Source organism: Carya illinoinensis, chromosome 11, assembly GCF_018687715.1.
Source record: "Carya illinoinensis cultivar Pawnee chromosome 11, C.illinoinensisPawnee_v1, whole genome shotgun sequence".
In the NCBI taxonomy this organism is placed as follows: domain Eukaryota; kingdom Viridiplantae; phylum Streptophyta; class Magnoliopsida; order Fagales; family Juglandaceae; genus Carya; species Carya illinoinensis.
The window spans coordinates 39,658,807-39,672,887 of NC_056762.1; the positions used below are offsets into that span (position 1 = coordinate 39,658,807).

General features: G+C 32.6%; 2 protein-coding genes across 2 annotated transcripts; both read right to left on the reverse strand.

Annotated features, from left to right (window-relative positions):
- Positions 1–1,366: 1,366 nt before the first annotated feature.
- Positions 1,367–5,887, reverse strand: LOC122281520 (gamma-glutamyl hydrolase 2-like). The gene is made up of 8 exons (XM_043093061.1): positions 5,703–5,887; positions 4,964–5,058; positions 3,481–3,541; positions 2,227–2,316; positions 2,084–2,146; positions 1,712–1,800; positions 1,490–1,582; positions 1,367–1,400 (listed from the first exon to the last, which is right to left on the reverse strand). Exons 1-8 carry the CDS (start codon positions 5,796–5,798, stop codon positions 1,367–1,369), a joined length of 621 nt encoding a protein of 206 aa, XP_042948995.1. The 5' UTR covers positions 5,799–5,887.
- Positions 5,888–9,323: 3,436 nt separating this feature from the next.
- On the reverse strand, positions 9,324–10,862 carry LOC122282489 (trifunctional UDP-glucose 4,6-dehydratase/UDP-4-keto-6-deoxy-D-glucose 3,5-epimerase/UDP-4-keto-L-rhamnose-reductase RHM3-like). The gene is made up of 4 exons (XM_043094438.1): positions 10,349–10,862; positions 10,144–10,202; positions 9,897–9,983; positions 9,324–9,341 (listed from the first exon to the last, which is right to left on the reverse strand). The coding sequence occupies exons 1-4, from the start codon at positions 10,860–10,862 to the stop codon at positions 9,324–9,326; spliced, it is 678 nt and encodes a 225-aa protein (XP_042950372.1).
- Between the last annotated feature and the right edge of the window lie 3,219 nt (positions 10,863–14,081).

A 14,081-nucleotide genomic window follows, 5' to 3' on the forward strand; every position in this document is an offset into this window, starting at 1 on the left:
GAAAATTAAAAAAAAAAAAACGCATAGAAACATTCATCTCATCAATAAGCTAGCGGTGAAATATAAAGTAATATTATATACAATTGTGGAATATAAAAGAGTTATGGAGTCATTTTAAAAAAGTAAAATTCACTATTAAAAATTTATTTATTTTCTTACAAGTCCTGTATTTATTTACTTTTTTTAAAATGATTGCACAACGCTTATATAATCACGACAGCAGCTATGATTTTACATCAAGGAATTCATGAATTTAATATAAAAAATGTGGCACAATTTCTTGGGCCAAAGAAATTGTATAAACTTTGAATTGAATTTAATGCTTAATTTGAGGATTGATTCACGCGTGCCTTTTCGGTTTAGGGATTTTTCATTATCCAACAAATTAATTTATCCGAACCTCTAATTTCATCAAAATCCCATACCAGATCTTAGGAGATCATCATATTACTTCAAAAAATACCTAGTTGTTAATTTATAAAATTAATAATAATAAAATACCTAGTTGTTAATTTATAAAATTAATAATAATAGGATTAAAAAAAGAATTAAAAAAAGGGTAAATAATTAGGAGTTAATCCATATTATATTAATCGTTGTATGTAATAATATTGGTTCTATGATTTAAATTATAAATACTATTGATAATGATTGACTAATTCTTCCCCTTATCATCGGTGAAGAAGTTCGGTGACATTTATAAAGCAAAAGCATGTAAAGAATCCACATTCGAGCAAATGAGTACCTTGCTACGAGCCCAAGCCGGTTTGATTCCTGGCCTTACAATCTTCTTCTTTCCCTTTTTTTTTTATTTTCCTGCCGAACACGTTCTGGCCCAAGCCGGTTTGATTCCCGGCCCAATAGCATTCTTTCCCATATTTTGTTTATTTTTCATCCATTCATCATTTATTTTGCATTCTTCATATCTCACTCTTTCTTTTTTTCTTTTTGGGTTTACTCTCATTTCATGATATTTTGTTTTTAGCTAATCCATAGGAAAACTCAGAATTATTAATTATATCTCAAGTTTTTTTACATTTCAACGTTAAGATCCCAGGTAGTTTTTTGTGATTTGAAAAAAGAATAAGAACAAGGGAAAAACATAAATAAATAAATAAAAAGAACAAATCCTCAAATGTTAGGTCTTGATGATAACACGATATATACATGATCGAACTTGCAACATGGAAAGTAGAGTATGCTTACACGATGCTAAGCATGGAGAATTTGTCTTCAGTATTATAGAAACAATGATCATGATGGATGAATGTTTACATTTCCAACTCCTAAAAAAAGAGAGTCCGGGAATAATTACCATATACACAACAAATATCGGAAGGAAGACCTTTGGAATTTGGTTTGGAAATTAGGTAAAGATATAAACTTCATCGTATCCCTTCCTACAGTCATAGACATTAAAATACAAAATTCAATCAGTAAATAGACATGCAAGTAATATAATGCAGTGCAACAGGCAATTTCGGCTTACCCCGCCTTCCCACAATAAGTGGGACTGTAATTGTAAATAAGATTGTCGAGCACACGTTGAGCAGGTGGTCGGTTCAATGACTTCCTTGCCTCACTGCAGAAAACAATACAAGCTCAGTTGAGAACAAACATTTGTAAAAAAGGAGAGTCCGGAAAGAATTACCATGTACACTGCAGAATGAACTAGATGAACTTTTCACTCCCTCAAGTCCCAAGGCCTAACCTGACGAAATGGTTTGCAACATGCCGCGTCACCTGAACTGCATCCTCTGATTGCAGGATCATTGATAAGCCCCATTCAAAAGCATTTTTCTGCACGATGTATGTAATTAGCCATTTTATGTATGGAACATGTGTTACTCAATTTAGTCAAGCCCTAAAGCTTCTTAGTGAAAGGCCAAGTATATGTTTTCTACTTACCAAGATGATGCATGAGTGATATCCAAAAAAATCTTTCATGATGGAAGATTTGAGAAAATTCGTGAATGAAAAGCGTCAACAGGGAGCCAATTCCATCGATCAAATTTTCATAATCACGGAGTTGAGTGATTGATCACAAATAACAAGACTATTGAAAGTACAATATAAGAATTACCTCTGGATGCCATTGGAAGGCAGTCATAGGATAGCTGTGTGCGTGTACTGTGGAGATATAAACCTGATAATACTCCGAGGGGATATAATAATATGGAGAGTCAAATCAGTATAATATAAAAACAGTATGGCTGTATTCACTACCTTATTATCTTCATCTGCACTAGTGGTCAAGATCTTAAAAAAGCTGGTTAAATTTTGGTTATCCTCAAACCTTTCAGGTGAAATTCCATACTGTCCCATTAAGAAAATAGATCAATTTAGACCAAAGGATCCAAAAGCATACAACTGTAATAATAGAACAAAAATAGATGAAAAACACAAAAGAAAAACAACGCCCCCCGCTGCCCCCCCCCCAAAAAAAAAAAACCAAAAAAACCAAAAAAAAAAAATCCTCAATTGAAAACATAGCTCATTCACAAGTATAGAGGTTTGAGCCCATCTCCTCACCCTCCACACCTTGTTTACAGAAGAGAACATGTCATTCGGTCCAAGGACAATGGACCAGGCAATGGATTCGTTAGAATTTAAAGTTTGATAAAAAACGGCTCTAGCAGATCAATATAAAATGTTTGAATGGTTCCAAGCAGCGAAGAGCATAAATTTAAAGACAAGAGGAAGGTTATACTCCAACTAAATCTTTTTTTTTTTTTTTTTTTTGTAGGTTGTTGTCCCAACTAAATTATTTTTTATAGGTAGTACTCAACTAAGAGAAATTCTATTTGCAGTCCCCAATATGTAGGCCCTTTATTAAAGGAGAAAAAATTTCATTTTAAGATAGATATTTTAGTAATTTTAAAAAGTTTTGAAAATAAAATTGTCTATATCTATATTACAATCCCTAAATAGGAATTGTACGTAGCATTGCTCCTCTACTAAATCATTTTTTTTTTTTTTTGGATAGGTTGTACTCAACTAAATCAATTTTCTTTTTCTTTTTTGGATAGGTTGTACTCCAACTAAATCATTTTTTTTTTAATAGGTTGTACCCCAACTAAATCATTTTTTTTTTAATAGGTTGTACCCCAACTAAATCATTTGGGAAACAACGTCAAATTAAGAGCACCTTCCACCTCATATGTGTATTTCATCACTCCGGCCTATAGAATTTTATATCTAGTGCCTCACTAAAAAATATTTGGTTTATGGTCAAAAACCAAATCCCTTCAATAAATCCCCAAGTCCAAATACAAATTTCAAGACTGGATCAAAGGATCGCTATTACAGATTCCCAAATCATATCAGACTTTATCAAGCTTACATATAAAATTACTAAAAGAAATTTAAAAATTAATGAAACAAGATATAGATCAAGACAATCATGGGGAAATTACAAGAAGCAATAGAATTCAGCATAAAGTGAAAATATTATTGAGCCATCTATGAATTAGAACTTACGTGATGGTTTTGCATGACAAGACAATCTGTACTCAACTTTTTAAGCAAGTCTGGAGCAAATCTGCAAAAGAACGTACACATCAAGTTGCAATGTTATATCACTATAGACTTTTTATGTTTTGATAACTTTGTTATTACCGAGCAATTAAAAGATACCAATTAGTGCTAGTGAAGAACATAGACCATTATAGAAACTTCAACATCAACATCAAACTTCTGTGAAGTTTACACGCAAATTGAGACAATATTTTTAAAAAAAGAACGAACGAAGCAAGAATGCAAGTGTATGAAATACATTTCCTAACATTATTATATAAAGTTCACTGTTCAGAATAGTACGAAAATCCAGAAAAAGAATTTGTATTTAGTAATCATCCAGTCATACAACAATCATAAAAACATAGAGTTAACAACAACAGTCATACCCTACAATCCACTTTAAGGCCTGTTGAAATTGTGTTACCTCCTTTTAAAAACCATCTCTTTTAAGACATTTTTGGCATCACCCAACAATCCCCAATAAGGGAAAACACTAAAAGCCACAAATCCCTAGCTACTATACATTGTAGCAAGACCTTCTCTACTCTAGCTACTAGGTCTAGACCGCTGCCAAATCATATAGCAGCGATTTTGTAATCGCTGGCAAATGACTTTACGATTTTCAAACGATATGGCAGCGATTGAAAAATCGTTGCCAAAGAGTAAGCTTTTCACAGCGATTTTTTGTTTCCGTCGTGGTATATCTGAAGTGGAGGAATAGTACCGGTGAACGTCCAACAATTTTGTAAGCGCTGGCATAGGTATATAGCGGGGATTTTTATGGTTTTGCTGGCGATTTGATGTCGCCGGGAAAACTCCATTCTGTTTAGTGTCTCCGCATGCATCACCAATCTACAGTTGTCTTTTCTTTCAAAAGTCATCCACCATGAGAATTTTTCCCAAGGGCACTACTCAAGTGAAAAATGAAACTTTCCCAGGAACCCTAGCACACCAAATACTCTTCCAAAACCACCCCAGATTACCCTCTCAAAGTCATTTAAGTATCACAAATCAAGTTTCCCAATACCAGCCAATCTCCAGAACACTCTATTCTCCTATGCCCCGGAAGGATCAACATACAAAATACCAAACAAAGAATACACCCACTCTAGTTCCCCAGCCAGTAAAGCACACAGATGTTCCAGCATGGACTTCCATCTTCGAACAAACAAAATAGGTTCCAATATAGATTTCCATATTCAGACAATTCAAGTATTAGGCGTAAGCTTAATTCTTCCCTTCACAACCACAGAAGATGTATCCCAAACATCGACTTTTTTTTTTCAATGTTTGGTTGTAAATTAAGAACAATTCACCATCATCATATACAACAATAGCACAGAGCATGTACCTGTTTTGGAGAGGCTACGACAAAAACACAGATTCACTATTAATTTCAATTGCATCAAAATCAATGTGCAGATATAATTGAAAACTTGTATACCTTTGAAACACAGTTCCTTCAATTTGTGTGTTTTCCATAAACTGAAGGGTAGACGCCTGGTTTGTTGCATTAAATGATTCGAGAATATTCTGGTCCTATTATCAAGAAAAACAAGTCTGTCATTAAATTATGAAAAGGCCCTTTGAAAAGGATTATGTAAAATTCAACCAGCTTCGCACGACATTAAATCAGAAAACGTTTGGCCGGGAATTAAAAACATTTTATATCTTCATTGTAAATGCATACCAATGATCATCTGTGCATTCAATGAAAGATAATTAAGTCTTGATTTTGCATTAAAAAAGAAAAAAAGGGATAACAGCCCCAATCCTATAAACCAATATAGGCCGTAAAGTAGGAAATATAATGAGTATTACCTAGTCTACTGATGTAACGCTAAACATTTGAAAATACCTAGAAGTACTCCGTAAGAACAATATTCTCCTACCTTCAACAGTTTAATTGAATCGACTACATGAAGAAACATGAGTATACTCAATCTAGTCATGTGAGGCTAAACATTTGATAATACAAAGAGGTATTCCATAAGAACAATATTCTTCTCCTGTCAATAGTTTAATTGAATCAACTACAAGAAAAAACAATATTGACTATTCTAACACTGAAATTCAATTTGGAAGTATTTTAAAGGGGTAAAAATGTGAAACAATAGGACAATGAGTTGAGAACCAGAAACCATTTTGTAAAATATATACAAATTAGGAGAAAGATAGACTACCTTGCTTATGATCATTGTTAATAACTCAAAACCTAAGCAAATAGCATATAGTGGAAAATGGTCACCAGCATCATTCTTCTTTAAAATTTTCTGCATCAAGCAATAATAGATAGGTTATTGCAAGCAAAATCCATAAGTACCAGTTCCAAGTCACACATACTTTTATTTTCTTGATATGTTTAGAATGTATAGATACTTATAAAAAAAATGTTTAGGATGTATAGATTCATACATAAATGGGGCATCTTAGCATGCTCTTTATTGCAAAAGCATATTCTACTGGTGGATAATTCTTCAAGCAATGCAAATCTAAGTTTTCACATACATTACTTACCGAAAAAAAGAGAGATCGAGCTTCCACATACAGATTAAATGGCTAATGAACCAACCACAGCTACCAGCTCAAGAATGAAAAAAGGAGAAGACATGAGATGAAATTGGAAAACCTAACAATGTGTATTGTTCAGGACATTATTGTATTAACCAAATCCTGCTGAGAAGGCCTTTAGGGGTAGTATAGTGCCCCTACTAGTTATGCACCTCAATGGAACCAAAAAAGATATAGTCTATAGATAAAAAAATTGCTTTCTTTGTGTTTCCTTATTGACCAAACCTTTTTATTTTTTATTTTTTTTATAAGTATTTTTTATTATAACTAAGAAAACTTCATTAAAAAGTGAAAAGGTGAAATCCAAGTACAATTTCCTTTATCAACCAAATTGAGGAATAAAACAACTTTTCGATATTTTCTTTCAAAACTTAGAAAGCCAAAGTTTGACTTTCTTGTGTAGTGATTGGCAGCATATATATATACAATACTCCTCTAGCATATCCTGCTTCCAATACTTTTTTTGTTAGAATTACTAACATTTCTGATGAATCATTGATTCCTGCTTTGGGAAGTGATTTTATCATTAGATAAAAGTAAAAGTTGATGTACAAGTCACAAAACGCTTCTTATTTTCATTTCCATTATTTTGCCATATGAATCCGACTACAAATAACTCCATGACAAATTTTTATTGGCACCAAGTGTCCGAGAACAAAGTAATCTCATGACAAGTTGTCATATTAATTACAGGCTCCTTTAAAGAATATAAGAAATTCAATCATGCAAACGACTCAAAAACAGACTTGATGACAACATAAATATTTTTTTTTACAACTCATGTTCAAAGCAATAACAGCAGAACAAATCTAATAGAAACAGATCAGATTTCTACATGAATCAGTCGGTTGGTTATGGGGAGAAAATTCTTGCCCGAACAAACTTAGACTGTGGAATCCCCAATAAGCCAAATTGAAGCATACCCCCACCCTAAAATTGACAGGTCAGTTTCATTGTCATCAATTCAAAGTAGAGTCAGGTTGGTCACTTCCTACAAACAAACCGAGGCAAAAGTGTAACATACGAATCTGTTTTCCGTTTGCTTGGTGCTGCCCTTGTGCTACGAATTTCTTTATTCCTCTATTTTCCACCCTCCCGTAATGCCTTTTATTAAGATGAGTTTATTTAGGGGCTGGGTTAAGTTGTTTCTGGATTTGTCTTTATTTGGGTGGGCTTTATTTATTTTAGTAACTACCGTAATAGAGTTTGTGGATTAAAATTGTGTGTGGGTTTGAGGATTACATTGGGCAGGTTGTGTTTTTACAGAAACTGATTTATAACTTTAAACGGGCTGCTTCATTAATTAGGGGCTGGGCTGAGATTTTAAGCCAGACCAAGTTTTACAACTTATTTTTATAAAGTGTATTTAGGGGATTTAAAGAAAATCTTAAACTTTATTCTATTGAATTTTATGGAACCTATTATTTTAGTCTTTTTTCTCATGGACTAGTTAGATCGGAGTGTGTAAATTTTATTATGTTATATTTTTTTAAATATAAAACCAAGGGATATTTTATTGGTTTTAAATAATATTATATATATTAATTTTAGTATAGCGGATTAATTGTTGAATTATTTTATGGCATGATTCTTAGCACTTAGAATGCTATGATATATTTTCCTAGAAATATTAGTGACGATTAGCATCTCATATAGGTAACACGCTACATGTTGAAAATCAGGAAACAACGCTAAGAGGTAAATAGTACGATCATATATATATATGCATGTGTAGTATAAATATTATTGTTATGTATGAAAATACGATGTGCTTATGATGGTTATCTACGCTATGCTAAGAGCCAAGTCAACTTAGATTTCTTTCCTGATCTTTGATGGATCATAACATGATACTTGTCTGTATGATTTTGTTGCTTGATGAACTAAATATTACTAAAAAGTCATGCATGCCATGTAATGTCTATGTCGTAATTTAAGCCAAGTATGTCATGTAATAAAATAATCAGATCATGTATGCCATGTCTGTGTACATACTTAGATCATGTATGTTACATTCATGTAGTACTTAGACCATGTATGCCATCAAATGTCATAAAGTGTTTAAATCATGTTAGATCACCACATGTTATGCTACGCCATGTACAAGAAATGCCATGTATAAGAATATATCATTTTATGCCATGCCATATATAAGAATATGCTATATTCAAGAATGTGCCATGCTAGAAAAGTCCACGAAGTCCAAGAAAGTTTCATGCATTAAGAAAGATAAATATTTTAAGGTAACACAGATTCAAGCGTGTTTACCACAAGTTATGCTAAGATGGTACCACAGACTCAAGTGTGGTTACTACAAATTAAGTGAAATACGGACTCAAGCGTGTCTCACTCCATGTCATGCAAGCTAAGTAAAACACGAATCCAAGCGTGTTTTACTCCATGTTATACAAGTTAGGTGAAACACGGATCCAAGCGTATTTCACTCCATGTTATACAAGATAAGTAAAACACGGACTCAAGTGTGTTTTACTCCATGCCATGCAAGTTAAGTGAAACACGGACTCGAGCGTGTTTCACTCCATGTTATGCAAGTTAAGTGAAACACAGACTCAAGCGTATTTCACTACATGACAAGTTATGTGTTGCCATGTACTCAAGCGTGGTTCACCATGTAATAAGTAAAATTCAAGATAAACAAGTTACTCATGCATTCACGTTTCTTGTTTGCCATGATTTTGTATGTTTCCGCTCATGCTAATGATGTATAGCATGTTAAGAGAATTTATGAATGTTATATGAAAGTTATGATGAGGCTTTAAAAATCAAGTTTATGCTAAGCTAAATAATATTTTACGGTATGATGTGCTATTTACTGAGTATTCAACTCATTTTGTTTGTTGCTTGTCTTTCTGTTTTCTTCTATGTTGATTGCCACAGATGTTGATTATGATGATGCAGAGTCGGATGGCCAAGAGTAGTTCTAGTATAAAGACTTAGAGAGGAATAAGTGTCTTTTACACAAGGATTAGGCTTTCTTTTACATCATTTCGATAACAAGTCTTTTTTAAGACTAGCCCATGTTTACTTTATTTTCAGTTTCAAGTTTCAAGACTATTTATGTCCTTTCAATTAAGTTTTTTTTTTTTCAATAAATGAGGTATTTTAGAATAATGAGTCTCGTTACCAGGCATTTTGTTATGTATTTAGTAACGTCTCTATCTTACGAGAACGGGGTGTTACAAAAAGAAAAGGAGAAATGTTACGATATTGCCTCAAATCCACATATCCATCTGCAACAGTTCCACCACAGATTTAAAGCAATGCACAAAGACACATAAATTGAAACAGACCACAGATTAAAAGCAAATACCGAAAACAAAAATAAAATAAAAAATCACCTCCAAATTCAATCAAGAAGGGAAACCAATGAGTCAATCTAGGGGAGAAAACCTAGGTTTGGAATTACTCTAAGCGATTAGGAGATGCTGAAGCAATTGAGTAGTGGTATCAAAGATCTTCTCAAAGAAGTAATCATATAAAAGTAGTGAGAGACAGAAGGAACATTGGAGCGGAGGAGACAACTGAACTATATGAGGCTTGAGAGTTGAAAGGTCCAAACTATAGCGAATGCACTCAATCAAATTTACATGGAAAATAAAGAGCTTTCCTCATCGAGCATTGATCATGCAACACAAGTAATTTTTATTTTTTCATCTACTAGAACCCAGCACATTTCAGATTGTTAAATGCTACCGATGCCAATTTTAGGTGTGCAGAGACTACTAGATGGTACAAACCACTCTATATATTATTCACTTGAAAATTTGGAGAAAATTCATAATTACCTTAAATATCCCCTCAACAACTTCATAGTACAAACCAGTTTTGGCCCAGCCTCCTGTGAAGAGCACTCCATTGACCATATCTAGCTTCTGCAATGCACATTATGTATTTAGTGTGACATAACATCATTGGAGAGGACAGATAACTCAAGTGCCAAACAAGTCATTTTAGGGTCTTGTCATAAATATCAGAGATAGTCGACGTTAGCAATACTGTAAGAGCAAATTATCCTATGTAATTCAGACGAACCTGAGCAATTTTCTCACGAAGCATGCAACAAACCCTAGTATCCACAGAATTATAGATACCTAAAAAATATGTTTAGAATGTATAGATTCATACATAAATGGGGGATCTTAGCATGCTCTTTATTGCAAAGCATATTTTGATTGGGCCCATAAACATTGTTCCCACGTGTCGTTATCACAGGTAAACCGTACGATCTACCATATGCCATGACAAACATTTCTGCTAGATTTTGTTGTAGAGTATGGGTTTGTTTGTAGGAGTTGAGAAGCCTCATGGTTTCCCACAACAACATCCTCGTCTGTCTCGCCATGGACTTCGTTTATACTCACATGGATGAACCTCCTGATCCAGCCAGTGACCTTGCAGGTTTCCAAAAGCACATGCGTACCATAAATATTATTCTTGGTAAACTCAAAGTTGTTACCAAATGAGTTGTCAACATGGGTCTGGGCTGCAAAGTGCATTATAGTGTCAATAGACTCGATGATGAGAAGGTAGTTGACACGGTCAACACTGCCAATGTCGCCCTTTACAAACTTGATACTAGGAGATGATTTAGAGGGGAGGAGGTTGTTTAGATTCGAGCAGTAATCAAGCTTGTCGAGTACAACGATCTTGTAGTCAGGGTAATTACGGATGAGCCGGTTGGCAACATGGGATGCAATGAACAGGATATGGGATGCAATGAACAGGATGCTCTTTGGGGTATAAGTAGCCATCTCAGAACGGTGTCTACATAAAAAAATATTGCAACAGACTAAGGTCTTTGTCACGATTTAAATAAGTATTTTTTAAAAAATGAACAAACAAGATAGATACATGGAAATAGGCCCCATAATGAATACCAAAGCTTCCATTCTAAAAGAAAAGGAAATAAAGGAGAGGTCTCATGGTAATAGTAAGAAGACCGCCCATCTCCATTTGCTTGCTAACAAAATGAAGGAAAAGAACATTAAGCATAGTATTTTCACGAATGTTCCACCCAAAGATCACTTACCACAAAAAAAAATTGTTTCTCACTAGATAGGGGTGTAAAAAAAAAATCGATAAACCGGTAAACCAGACCGAACCGGACCAAACCTGTGGCATTGGTCCGGTCCCGAGGTTGGTTCGATCCGGTACCAGTTTTAGTTTTCTAAAAACCGGTCAAAATCGGTCTGGTTTCAATTTTTCTTTTTCTAAAACCGGACCGGACCGATTTATATATATATATTTTTTAATTTTTTATATTATATATAATATATAAAATAGTTTTGTATTATATCATAAATTATTAATTAATATAATATTAAATTTTAAAATCTTATATCATTTTGCTTATTGTATTAATAGTTATACTAATAGTATATAGTGCATATTAATAGTTATACTAATACTATATCACTATATATTATAATATACTATAATATATCATTATATTATATATTATAATATATCATTATAGTCTATAATACAATTCTAATATACCACAATATATTATCATAATACTATTATATACTATAATATACTATATTATATATATTATATAATATATAATATAATACATTAAAACCGATAAAACCGGACTGAACCGGATCAGAAACCGGTAAAACCGGAATACCGGTTTAGGAGGGTAACCGATGCGTAATCGGTTTTAAAAAATGCAAAACCGGTACATACTGATTCGGTTCTAAATTTTGTCTAAAACCAGACCAAACTGAACCCGTTACACCCCAAAAACTAAACCACAAACATGTAATTTTCAATTTTTCTTTTGCTTCCTATCTTTCTAAGCAACTAAGCAGACCCAAAACTAGAGAACGAAACATGTTAGAATATAAATCAGCACATCATTCATCAAAATCAACCAAAGGTTAGGTTACCAGATCCAACACATTCTGTAGAAAAACAAACAATCACATGATCCGTGTATATTCACAAACTCATACTTGAGCAAAGAATCCTATTTCTCAAAACGCATATAGATCCCAATTAAACTCCCATAGGAGACACACAAAGCATATGAAGCAAATGTCTGTAATTAAATATGCACAAATAGCATATTTAACATCAAAGCTCTTGACATTCAATATAGATCTCTCTCTCTCTCTCTCTCTCTCTCTCTCTCTCTCTCTCTCTCTCTCTCTCTCTCTAAATTACGCATTGGATGAGCCACCTTTATCATTGCACTCCATTGGAAAACGATAGTTTTCTAGCCCATCAATTATTCATTAATCGTAATATTTTATTTTTTATTTTAAATTTTATGTTAAGATATTATTTCTCGATCATTAATTAAAGATAATGAAAATTACAGCATTTACACCTTTTTCTTTTTCTTTTTTCTCAATTTGTTATTGGGTTTAATTATCTTACCTATAGATCAATTTTATTTGATTATATATGAAACGTTTAAGAATTTTATATTGCTGGTATATCATATCTGTATATATATATATATATATGTATTGGGATGGGGAGAGTGACAATTTACTATCCATCCATGCATATATACTAATTCATATCCCTAGCTTTGACAGCACGTTTTCATGTTTAATTGGTGTGTGTGAATGTGTGTGTGTGTGTGTATGTATATATATATATGCATAGCACATATATCTTATATCAAAAATTTTATGTACAGTTATTTTTGTGTACTCTTTTACGTACTCTATTGATGTGATTAGTTGAGTATTAAAAAAAATTAATGCAGTCAATCACATCAGTGGAATGTGTAGAAAATACATAAAAAATGATTATATGTAGCATTAGTCTTTTAATATAAATTAATTGATTTGATCAATTATATTAGTTAAACGCACAAAAATACGTAAAAGTAAGTGTATATAACAAAACTCGTATTTTAATTATGCCTATTTATACCAAATCAAAATATTCAACATTAGCTAAATAACCATGGATCTCAAATATCAAAATAAATCAACCACAATATATGTTGAGAAAATGGAATTTCTTAAATGAGTCGTACTCTTCAAATGAAAAGGAATTATGATCATCTATAATCAACTATAAAAGAGAGACATTGCAATTAGTTGAAGATCTGTGATAATGTATTTTAGACTCAAACGTCATATAGAGTTTCTGTATTGGAAATTCTATTTCATTCCCAATTTCGGGATTGCATGCGTTTACTAGCATTTTACATAGACGAACTCATATGTGTGTGTGTGTGTATGTTAATTAGCATTTTATATCATAATTTAAAATAATGCTAGAAAATCTTGATATATTAAAATAATGCTAGAAAATCTTGATATATATCAAAACACGCAAGCAAGAAATTCCTCTTTGAGAGTTGCCAACATTAATAATGCTTGTCCATGGTGATCTAAATTATTAACAAGTTAGGTGATGGAGCTCGGAAGAAGCATACAAAAATAATAGTACTAAACCCAAGCAAAAGGTGCTGGGTTAATGAGGCAGGCCCACACCTATTTAAGTAAGGCCCACACTTATATATATATATATATATATATATTTATATGATAATGGCTGTTAATTAATTGCATACAATTTGTTATTTTTTATTTAATTAATTAATTACTACACGTTTTTCTCTTGCGAAATAAATGTTATTTTTCATTTTAAATTTTGTTCCTTGACTAATTATATATATTTGTTATATATGCGTTAGATTAGAAATGAATAATTATATAATATAATAAATCCATCCATATAGGATTAAAATCTTTATATATATATATATAGACTTTATTCATTCACGAAAGTGAAGTTACATCTGTGACCTGATATAATTAGACGACAACTATTCACAATTGGGGAATTCCCAATACACAAATTTATTTATAACTGGTATGGTCTTAATTTCTATAACTCTCTACAGACAACTGTCTAAAAGACAACACTTTGCCCAAAACAGAGATTACATCCCTCACCCTCCATAGGAGGAGAGAACTAATTTTACCCTATGGACAAAA